We start from the raw sequence: 12,123 nt of genomic DNA, 5'->3' as shown, positions 1-12,123 counted from the left end.
GAAAGACCTAAATGTAAGACATGACACCATAAAACTCCTAGAAAAGAACATAGGCAAAAAATTATTTGACATAAATCATAGCAATATTTTCTTAGATCAGTCTCCCAAGGCAAAAGAAATAAAAGCAAAAATAAACAAATGGGACCTAATCGAATTTAAAAGCTTTTGCACAGCAAATGAAACCATCAACAAAATGAAGAGACAACCTATGGAATGGGAGAAAATATCTGCAAATGATGAGACCAACAAGGGGTTAATAACCAAAACATTGAAACAGCTCATACAACTCAAAAAAACAGAGAGGGTCATCCTAAGGGGGCTTAGCAGGCCTTCCTTAGAACTTCAAGGGCAACCCCAGCTCACCAGTGTATCAGGGTAATGCTGGAGCTCTGCAGTTTGGACTCCCCTATATCTGGGAGGCCTAGCAGGTCATTCTGCCAATGCCTCTGTGTTCCATATTCTTGGGGATCATGTCTGGATGATAGAGTAAGTATGTTCCTCCTCATTAGATTGCTCCTGGCTGCTACAGTGTTCTTTGGCAGAGTCTATCAGGACTGTGCAGGTTCTGATGTCCTCTAGAATTTTGGCTTGTGTGTCAATGCCATTGCTGGGTATTTGAGCTGAGCAATAAGTAGAGAATGTAGAAGTCAAATCCCTTCAAAGAGGGTTCATCACCTGCGCTTCTAGCTTTTCCTGAGCTTGGAGAGGAAAAGTAGCACTGTAACTGAGAGCTTGGACGCTGCTGTCAGATATACCAGATTTGATCCAGACTCTGTAACTTACTAGATGTTTAACCTTGGACATGCAACTTCTCCTGACATAAATGGGGATAAAAGTAGAACCCACCTCACAGAGTTGCTGTGACTAAATGCGATAATACATGTGAAGTGCTTAGCACAGTGCTTACATGAGATAAATGCTCAATAAATCATGACTACTACTATATTTCTGGTTTTAGCCCAGTAGCTCTAAATGACAGTAATTGGGCTCATCCAAATGGGAGCCTGGCCTCGTATACAGCTTGTTGTCCCCATGCTTCAAAGGTAGCCCCAGTGGCTAGGAGCTCTTGTCCCCAGGGTGGTTGTTCTGGATAGAACCAGCTTAAGAAGTTGTATATGAGGTCTCCTGTATTAGAATCCTCCCCACAACATTTCAAGCATTTGTTTCAAAGGTGTAGAGCTCTTTAGCATGATAGTAAAGCAAAATCTAGACAGAAAAGAGGAGTTTCTTCTCTTGATGAGCAATAGTTCCGGCCAGAAATCAGATACACTCTTCTTTCTTACCTGGGTTTGACTATTTGGGTGGCCAGAGTGGAAAATGGGAATGGATTACCAGCTGTACCTTGTGAACTTCAGGATCTGCTGGACATCTGGGATGGAAATATCTTGTCTGCCAAAAAGCAGTTTGCCCTGGTGAGACAGATGATGGGAACTGTTAATCTTATCTTCAGACTTTCAAAATTGTTTCTCACAGCTGGCCTAGAGATAGCCTGAAGTATGCCTCTGTCAGATCAGGGGCTCATGGAACCCAACCCCTGCAAGTACAAGAGGAAGCCCTCCAAACAAGAGCCACTGTAATCCAGAAAGGCATGCAGGAGCCCTTTCATCAGCCATTCCAGAACAACAGGAACACTGCCCAGGCCAAATGACACTGCTGTGTACTGGGATTGTCTAAGGAGCGTCTGGAAGGCTGCCTTCACTGGTCTTGCTCTCAGATGCACCATCTAAGAAGTCCTGCTTCCTGAAAAGCTGCACGTGGCAGAGCTCATCTTTGAGGTCAGGGGGATTGGTGGACTTGCTCAACAGTCCTGAATAGGAGATTGTCTTGAGGCTGTGGCAGACCTGGCTGGAATGAAGTCTCCATTCTCCTGAGGCAGAGGTAGAAGTCCTGATGAATTCTAGACACTGCTTCCCATCAATATGGCTACAGAGGACCTCAGCCTCAGGCACAGATAGCAAGCACTTCTGTTTTGGAGGTATGCAGGCCCTAGGCAACAGGGCTACAGCAGTTAAGACTCCTAATTTTAGAGCAGCTCCTCTGCTTCCTGTGGGAAAATGCTTGCTGGTAGGTGGCACACTTACTTGAAATTCCAGAAGTGGGCAAATAGTGTTCTAGAGATTTGGGGCCTACAAGCAGAATTCTCAGCAGTCTTTGAAAGTGAAATGCAAAATGTAGGTTCCCCAGGCAATATCAGAGTCACTGATCTCCAGCTAGGAAAGGCCAAGAACAAGAGGAAAGCCCAGTCAATGTGTGCCAGAAAGCACCTGACAAGTGACCTGACCACAGTCAAGTCAGTAGGACCATAGCATAGGACCAGAACTCTTGGGAGAGAATCACACAGTGCCCACATGCATGGCGTTGGTCTGGGTGTGTGATGAAGAACCAGGCCTGTCGGATTGGGGACTTGCTCCAAGTCCTAGGATTCCTATGACACTACCACCTCGGCTTCCCAGGGACGTGGACCACATCACCACTGAGACTGGGGACTGGGACCCAGTGGAGGGTGATGAGGCACCTCCAGTCAGCACAGCTGTCTGGACATCTGAACACAGAGTGGCTGGTCTCCTTTAACACAAGCACAACAGCCTCACCTGGCAGCCCCACTGACAGAGAAGTGTAGCAAGAGCTCCTCTCTCCACTCTGCTCAGGAGACCACCTCAGGGTGATCTTGAGAAGGTGTGGCAGGACTCAAGGACTATCTAAAACTTCCCACACATCAGCTACTTGGGAAAGTGGAGCTGCCCATGATAACTTTCAGGGAGCAGCAGTGCAGAGGCCTTCTCTGTAGCATAATTTTTTTTTTTTTTTAACCACCTAACATTCATTATGCCTTCCTACCAGCATCCTGATTCTCTCTGGGCATTTCCTTTCCCCATACTGTGTTCTGTCTTGGTGGAACAGCAGAGCAAGGTGTCCTTGCTTCCCTTTAAGGAAGCTAAAGAGATCCCTGAAGTCTTCTCACCATCCCTGGTACATCCATGGGGTGGTCTGTGACTACGAGGTAGCCTTTCTCCTCATGGGACTTGAAGAATAATGTAAGGATGGAAGAAATGACTGGCGTTCATTTGGTGGTAGCAACTGGGTGAGATGGTGAAGCAATTCTTGCTTCTGAAATCTAAAACTACCTCATCCTATCTGTTCTTAGCCTGGTTCTTTAAGACTTTCCTTCAGTCTCCTGAGCTCCCCAACATGCTTTCAATAAATTATCCTTTCGCTTGTGGTTTGTAAGAATGGCTTTTTGTGGCTCATAACCAAACCACCCCAACTAGGTCTATGGTACCAAACATCTCATTCTAATCGTAGTGGCACCAGGCATAACTCTGACCTTTAAGACAGCCTTCCACCCGATGGAGTGGACACATTCTGAGGGGCAAGACTCTCATATTCAGGGATGGGGGCTGCTGATTTGTATGGAAATGACGACTCATTCCTACAAAGTAGGAAATTAATTTTTTAAAAAGTAGGCTGAAGTCCCACTAAAAAGCCCCAAATTTGCTAGAATCATTCAAGAATCTCTTCGGGAAAGTGAAAAGGGTAGGGCTGGCTCTGCCCCAGCCAAGTGGTAACTGGAAGCATGAGCCAGTAGCCTGAGCTGTGGCTTTCAGTTGGGCCATGAGCCCAGTCAACTGTCTGAAGAATTTCATGTTTTCTTTCCCCAGAATTAAGAAGTCATCCAGTAGGCTTAGATTGACCTCAAACACTTTTGAGACCCACCTCACAAACACTTTGATATGTGTGGGCAAAGGCAGGCCTGACCAGTGGTTGGGCTTAAATAGGGCTGAGGACTCTGGAGTCAGAGGGTTTCTGAGGTTTAAGGAGCAGGCAAAGGCCTACAATTCCAGGAGATAAATCCAAAGGAACACCAAATATGCGGAGCCAAAGCAGGTGCAGAAATCTCGGAGGTGTTTGGAGCCAGGGAGAGATAGAGCAAATGCAAGTGAGCCAGGAGCAGTGAAGTAGGAGGGGCCCCTGCTGAGCGACTGCCCAGACGTCCATTTGTCATTTGCAACATATTTTTGCAGCTTGGTCCATCTCTAAGCCTAGATGCATCCAGGGTCACGAACAGAGCAGATAAATGAGGCAATGAAAGTTAAAAATGGAGATTCTGGGTGAATCTTCAGCAACACTAGACCCTGTGAAGGAAGCCATCTGAGCAAATGGCCTGGTGGCCCATCGCCATTGTCAAACAATCCAAACACAGGTCCACCAAGCTGGGGGCTCTGGCACCAATCAGCTCTGTGACCCTGGGGAGTCTTATACCCATTTGGGGCCTCTATTTCATTCTGAGAAATGGGGATAACAGTGTCTCCTCCACCTACTTTGCAGGGTTATTGTGAAGACCAGATAAATCTTAAGAATGCCTGAAATAAGAAATCTGAAAACGCTACAGAAACCTAAGAGCATTATCAGGATCCTCTCTCTCTTTTTTTTTTAGTTTATTTATTTTATCTATTTATTTTTGGCTGCATTAGGTCTTCGTTGCTGCACATGGGCTTTCTCTAGTTGCGGCAAGAGGGGGCTACTCTCTTCATTGCGGAGCACGGGCTCTAGGCACGTGGGCTTCAGTAATTGTAGAACGCGGGCTCAGTAGTTGTGCCTCGCCGGTTCTAGAGCATAGGCTCAGTACTTGTGGCGCACAGGCCCAGTTGCTCCGTGGCATGTGGGATCTTCCCCGACCAGACCTCGAACCCATGTCTCCGGCATTGGACAGGCGGGCTCCTAACCACTGTGCCAACAGGGAAGCCCAGGATCCTCTCTTTAAATTGAAAAAATAATGCTTTTTATTTGCCACTCTTCTCTGCAGAGTTCAAAGTCCTCAAAAAGCATTATTTTCTTGACAGAAACTGACACTTTTCATAGACTTCTGCTGGGAAATCGATTGAAGAGGCTAGAAAACCTTTGCACAGCCTATTTTTAATCTTGGAAATAAGCTAATACACCGATTCCTTACAGCCATCACTGTGACTTTTAAAGAGAAGATGTCCCTGAGTTGTCTGTCATGGCTTTTCTGGTAGCTGTTGCAAAGGGAGTCCCTTCAATCAAGCCACAGTGTCAGCTCAAAAGTGCAGAAATATCTGGGGTGGGTACAGTGACAGAAGCCATGGTGAAGCCTAGTGTCCTATGGTTGCTATTTGGACTTCATCCTGTAAGTGGTTTTAGTCCGAGTTCTGGATTTAGAACCCTCCTTGCGCTGTACCTCTGAAAAGAGAAAAACAATTATTGTAGTAACAATATATTTACTAAGGACTTTTAACTTTACAAAGTATTTTTTAAATTCTGTTCTGCATGAGTAAACCCCAAGCTACAAACTATTTGCCCAAAACTTGACTCTACATTGGTTATTGGGATTGAGAATGCATTTTCTCAAAGTTTCAGTGTAGTCAGTTAGTGGGTCCTGGAAAAGAGTAGTATGTGGTCAAGGAGAGAAGAGAAAGAAGAAGAATATTTCTTCCTTCCAGTACATACCCCAAGCTTGGTGGGAAAAAAAATTCAAATAGCGCTAGTATCCAGAATCCTCCCAAATCCATCACTGTACCCCTTTTCTATCTCCTGGTCCCTCCCTCCAGTCTCCCGTGCACAGACCCTACACAATGCCCACCCTTGGGATGGGCGCAGGAGGACTTCTGCTGTCAAGCCTCTCTCCCTGGCTGCTCCATGACACCAAGGTTCTCAACTGGAATCCTTCCAACTGGCTGCTGCCACCTTCATCCCACATTTGACGGTCACCTTGTTCACACCCTGTCTTGTCCCCATTCCTAATCATAAGCCTCACTTTGATCAGAGACTAAGCCATATTCATCTTTGTAAACTCCCCTCTCGATTCCTTTCTTCATTAATAACTCAGAACACAGTGATTTGCTAATTGTTAAAAATGACATAAAACAAAAATAAATGTCTTCCTACTCTATCCAAATCTTCTCTTTACTCAGCATTCACAAGGCTCCTACCTTTGCCATATGATTTTCCATTCCTTCACTGCACAACCATCAAGAGAGAAGTGATCTCCCTGCACTAACTCATATAAATATGACTCAGTATATGCTATATGCATGTCAGATTGCTCCAGGGGTGTCTGCATTTTTTAAAGGAGCTGCCTGCTAATTCTAGAAATGTCTAACTTGTGGGTTTTTCAGAGAAATGTTCAGGTCACCACATGGCATGGGGACTGCCTTGCTTAGCCGCCAGTTCCCCTAAGATTTGCAAGGTTTCTCATCCTCTACTTTTAAGCCCCTGGCAATGACTTTGATGAGGGTGTGGAGGAGGGGGAAGAGTGGCAATAACCTAACCTTGTGTAGGTTATTGTTTGCAGGTTGGGGCCTAACTGTATATCATTATCCTCTACCTAAAATTATTAAAACCTTTTAATTCTGGATTTAAACTAATCCCCAAGACTTTTATGGAAATGGACAAAACTAAAGTCACTCATTCCATGTTAAGGTAACCGCTCCAGTTTAACACATAGACTTTTTGTGTGGTTTGCATACAGTATTTACTTTTCTGTAATCTGGAAGAAGTCTAGTTTCCAGATTATCAGGATAAAATTACACCACAATAGGAGAAGATACAATTTTTTTTTAATTCATGAAAACTCCTTCACATATATTCAGACCTAAAGCTAAAGGATTTTCACACCTGTAGTGATTAACATTTTACCAGTTCAGAGTTAACAGAAGGGGAGAAAATGGGCTCACACTCCTCCTCCAACACTGATATGATGTACCATAGCTGGGCCAGAGACTGTGAGGGATTGGCTAACTTACTGCTTTTGCTGGGGGCGGGGCATAGGTAGAGACAGGGGTGACAGAGAAAACAGAAAGTAGATATCTGCCCAGTACTATCCCTGGCACCAGGACTTGTCCTAGGAACCTGACGCAGGTTGAAGATGAAAGCAAAAATCAAAAAATAGCCTCCAGTATTGAGGATATTAAGAACTGTTTGAGGGCAGATTATAGATTAATTACAGATAAGAAAATGAAGAGTTAAATTCCTTTTCCTATAGAATAAAGAAGATTATTTTCATCATAAACAATCCACTAAGTACTAAAAACTAAAGACAAAATTCCCCGTAAACCTCCATCAACCAGAGACAATGTATATCAATGTTTGGGCATATTTTGTTCTGGTCTTTTTTCTAGCTTTAAAATACTGTGTCATATCCTGTTTCCTGCATTTGATATCTTAACATAAGAATTTCTCATGTCATTACAAATTCCTTGTAAATACCATTTTAATGGTTGTATAATATTCAGGTATTTTAACGTAGCATAATTTATTTAATCTTTCTTCCATGATTGGAAAGGTAGGTTGTTTTCATTTTTTCTTCTTAGATACAATGATACACTGAACATCTTTGTGCATTAATTTTTGTTTCTGTATTTAGGATTATTTCCTTAGACTAGATTCTCAAGAGTGAAATTATTAAGTCAAAGTATATGTGTATTTTTAAGGCATATTGATACATACACTCAAATTATTTTCTGAAAGAGCTATATCTGTCTGTCCACCCACAAGTATTATTTGTAAAACTAATTACTTTGCCCCCTCTGGCCAGCATTGTATTCTTTGCTTTTAAAAAGCTTTGCCAGTTTTATAAGTAAAAATTGTATCTCATGTTAGTTTATTAGTTACCATTGTAGTCATTTGGTGTTCCTTCTTGTGACTTGTCTGAACAAGATAATTATATAATTATATGTGTGCGCATTCCTCGGAGAAGTACGAACTAGTAGATCACCACTAAAGATACTGATACTCTTCTAAAATATTTATGACCCAATCAAATTTTTGCTCGTAAATACAACCTAAATAAAGCAAAATGAGAAAGCAATCCTCACCTTTCTTTGGAGATTTTGAGGCTCTTTCTATTGGCCTGATTTCTTCTTCTCTTTCTCCTTCATTTTCTTCTTCTTCTCCTTCAGATTCCTTCTCTTTATACTTCATCAGTATTTCCTCTAGTTCTTTCTCCAGTTCTTTATTTCTTATAAGGGTATAATGAAGTTTTTCATTCGCATCATCAAACTTCTCCTCTGCTTGTCTGGCTCTGCTTTCAACCTCTCTGATGTGGACAAAATCCAGAGAAACACAATAAAATGGAAAGGTTTGGAAAAGTGTCTTTCATATCTAGAAACTCATTATCCAAAAAAGGCAGTGGGATTAGAAGAACATATCTGAACAGTACAAATAAGGGAAGCAGCAGCATCAATGTTTAGCCAAGAATTGGGGGCCTAGGAGCTACTCTGGATGGTAATGTCAGAGTGCAGTCATGGTGTGATTTAAGAATATAATATATTTATCATTTCTCAGTGAAATCTGACTTTTGGGTATTTGGAATTCTCCATCAATAGCCAAGGAACCCCTTTTCAGTGGTTAATCTTGGCTTCTCTTTATTGATGCGATCCAACAAACAAATAAAATAGTGTCCCTTCTTTTCCAGCACCTTTAAAACCAGATCTTACGATCAAGAAAACCGGTTTGAAGTGTGTTTCTTAATTACTAGGGCACATGTTATATGTCTATATTCTCTTCTCATAGCATTCTTGGCTATTTAACTCTGTTGTCATTCCTACTATTTGGGTTATGTAACCTTCTTTCCTGCACACAATAGCTTCTCCCAGTTCCATTTATTTCTCAAGTTCATCTCTTAGAAACATACTGAGTTGGATCCCTCCTAACACTCTACTCCCACCCCAGATATACACATACACACTTGACTTCCTCCATCTTCACTGTGGCTGAGGACAGATGTTCCTCCTGGAGCAGTGTAGTTCACTGCCTCTAGCAGAAGATTTGAAGATACCCATCCCACTTGTAAGGAAAAAGGAAGCAGGAGAACCAAATGTAAGCCAAGAAACGTGCATTTCTCAGCTAACCTCCTGGTCAGCAATCTTTGTCTTCTTACCATTGTGGTGTCTCATACTTACATTAACTTCTCCTGCATGCGTTCAATTATAGCCATTACTTCAAGATACTTTGGGGCCAATGTACCTTCATTAGCTGATTCTCTCTGACAAAGAAAGTATGTACTATGAATGAACTGAGAGTCCCAAAGATAAATAGCCTCTTTCTTCAGTATGTTCTGGACCAAGCCTTCTTTTTCTACTATTCATGTTTATATAGCAGATGATTAAGCACACTCTTAATACCAAAGAAGAATAGGGATTTCCTGTGGCCAAATACAATACCAGCTTGCAAATTATTCACACTCTGGTGGACATAAATTTGATTAGAGTTGTAAAGAAGAAGCAGGGGGAACAATATCAACAAAAAGAAGCAGGGAAAGAAGAAAAGGTTTAAAAAATAAAGAGAAGGGTAAACATGTTTCTTTAATTAAGTTAAAGATCAAGGAAATTAACTGTATTTATCTTATTAATAATTTACGTCATTAAGCACATAACAAATTGCAAATTGCAAAATTCAATAAGGTCTTTCAGTTCCTTAGGGAACTTCATAAATATCAAGGCAGAGAAAATATGAAAAAAACAAAACAAAACCTCTTTTACTTATTTTGACTCTATATTCCAGAAAACAAAATAAGAGGAAGATAAAAGAGAAAATTTAGAAGACAAAAACTATAAGCATATTTTAAAATGAATATTATGAGACATTTTCCTAGAACTGTGTACTTTTAAAAATCTCATTTGTTCATGTTTCCCAAACAGAGGCAAGTAAAAGTTAAACCCCACCTTACAGATGGAAAGGGAGATCTAAGAGGATAGGCAGCCTGCCATAATCACACAGTGATCTAGCGGGTTAAAGCAAAACCCTCATCTAGGCCTCTCCATCCTCAAACACACATTCCATTGCACTATGCTCGCTTTTTCTAAAAGCAAACCAGCGAAAAGAAACTGTATCAAACATTGTCACTTTTACTCTAGCTCTTTTACTCTCTTCTTATTTTCCCAGTCACACATTTTCCTCTTTTTGTTTTGTTTCCCCTTTGGGCAGTTTGTTTGGGAAGTAAATGCTGTCTTTGTCCAGCCTGGACCAGCAACCTGTGATGTGGCTGTGCCTATACAACACATGCTACTAACTTATTTGTTCTTTGAATCCAAAAGAAAGGCTTTCAGAGCAGAGGCATCTGGAAATGCAATTCCACACATGATTTATATAGCTGCATGAAACAGTTTTAATTGTAGGTGGAAACCAAAGTAAACCAGGACTGTACTCTGCCGTGTACATTTGAGCCTTCCGACTCTATTAATTCAACAGACAGATATTTAGTTACAATATGCGAGGAAAACATCCCTCTGTTTTAACAGCAGCAAGTATAGATTAATATTTTGTGGTCCATTTCAAACCCTTCAGCAGGAAATTCCCATGGTCCAAAATGCTGGACGTTGGGCTTCTAGAATTATGGCCTCCCCTATGTACGCCAGGTGACAACCTTCCCTGCATCACCCATGTACTGACACAGATGTCTCAAGGCTTATCACAGATACTGCCTTGGGCCCTCTTCTCATATTTTGAAGCTTCCTCTGGCTTTTATGCTCTTTTACCAGCTGTATAATAGAGACAAACGTGGGCCGCACGGCTCTTGGAAGCAATCGCATTAGACCTTTCTTGTTCGTGCCAACCTGCTGTAGCTTTGAGCTAGTCTCTCTCTCTGACTCCAATTACGCCTTTGGCTTTTTTGGCTTGGTCTTCCTGAGGTTTGACTCTACTAATGGACTTTAGATTGGACTAATATCTCTGGCTTGAGACTATCTCAGGGAGGATCTGGCTCTAGACCCAGTTCCTTGGAATCCAACACTCAGTACTGAACTCCTAGCCAGCCACAGTGCCCCTGTCACCTTTGGACATATTTTCTGGAACCAATTCCAAGGACTCTTCCCTGTTGCTGTTATAAGATGGGTAACTTAGTTACTGCTCTTAATACCTATGCCTGGGGTACATGGTATTGTGGGAGGAAAACACAGGCTTCTAAGGGCCTCCTTCAGCTTGGTGAAAAAATACTGCTGACCCCCCAAGTCTGGCCCCTACTCTACCTTTCAAAGGAGTTCATAGGTGATCCAGCAAAATCTCCCATTTTCCTCATACTTACAACTCTTTACAGACAGCCAGGACCTATGGTTTGAAGATAGGCCTAAAAGAGATGGTTTCTAACATCTTGCTTGTTAAAGTAGCTGAGCTGTAGGCAACCCAACTCATGCAGCCAGGCGGCAGTGCTTAGGGTCCACTGTAGCTCTGAGCACTTTGGGTAGCCTCAGGGAGAACCTGCTGAATTTAGTCATCCCATATCTCCACCATTCGGTTGCAATGTTAGAGCTCAGGCTGCTTCTCCTCCAGGGACAACTTTGGCATGAGTCCAGTTCAGAGAGGGCCACAAGGGGTGCCCTGCAACAGGATCTCAGACCTGATTAAACTGGGCTGCACCTGAAGGCAGAGCGGCCTTTCCCCAGGATGAGCAGAGGCAGAGTCAATGCTGCTTACTGGGGTCACTTGATTCACCAGTGAATCAGGCAAGTGCCAAGTTGGGTACTGCCTGAAACAGGCACAGCAGGCCAAGCTTTGTACATGGTTCCTGCTTTGAGTATGGTCTTCAGGAATTCCCACAAAGTCCTAATTTCCAGCTAATTGAGGAGAGTTTTGAATAATTGATAGTTCACCCCTTCTCCTCCTAGTTATGGTGGACACTAGGGCATCAGGTAACGATATGAATGAGGCCCTGGTTTAGCAGGCCAAGCAATTAGCCTGTCCAAGCTGGTGGTGACTTACCACCACTACTCCTGTTATCACTCATATCTCAACCCCCAGAAAATCCTGTGCTGGAGTCATTTGAAGGAGGAGAATTCTCCGTGCTCAGGTCCCTAGCCTCCCAGTGGTCTGGAGCTACTTCTCACTGGAAACCCAGAACCCAGCTATCTCTTGGCACTCTCCTGCTCTATAACTCAGCTCCCAGAGACAAGACAAGTTATACCTGCAAACCACAAGGTTTCTGCTTCCCTATCCCTACCTTCCTTTTCTCTTTCCTTCCCCAGTGTCAATCAAACGTACTGCCTCTTGGGAGTTGTGTTTTCAGACCAGAAAGAGAGAGTGCCACTGCCCAATAGGACTGGTGCCTTGGATCTGTATCCTTGCTAAATGGTTGCTTATATAAGTTCTTAGGGCCAGAGCCTAAGTGTCTGT

The 12,123-nt window shown here is 42.7% G+C and overlaps 1 protein-coding gene across 3 annotated transcripts in view; it reads right to left on the bottom strand.

The window, feature by feature from the left end:
• Positions 1–4,754: 4,754 nt before the first annotated feature.
• AXDND1 (axonemal dynein light chain domain containing 1) overlaps positions 4,755–12,123 on the bottom strand; it is an 82,957-nt gene continuing 75,588 nt past the window's right edge. For all 3 annotated transcript variants that reach the window (XM_036833073.1, XM_036833064.1, XM_036833081.1), the window contains 3 exons: positions 8,919–9,001; positions 7,833–8,053; positions 4,755–5,199 (listed from right to left, as the gene is read on the bottom strand). In XM_036833073.1, the coding sequence (XP_036688968.1) occupies positions 5,129–5,199; positions 7,833–8,053; positions 8,919–9,001 (375 nt within the window). In that variant the 3' untranslated portion in view covers positions 4,755–5,128. The remainder of the gene's footprint in view (positions 5,200–7,832; positions 8,054–8,918; positions 9,002–12,123) is intronic.

The sequence above is a fragment of the Balaenoptera musculus genome, chromosome 1 (genome assembly GCF_009873245.2).
Source record: "Balaenoptera musculus isolate JJ_BM4_2016_0621 chromosome 1, mBalMus1.pri.v3, whole genome shotgun sequence".
Lineage (NCBI taxonomy): Eukaryota > Metazoa > Chordata > Mammalia > Artiodactyla > Balaenopteridae > Balaenoptera > Balaenoptera musculus.
This window is presented reverse-complemented; position numbering and strand designations above follow the sequence as displayed.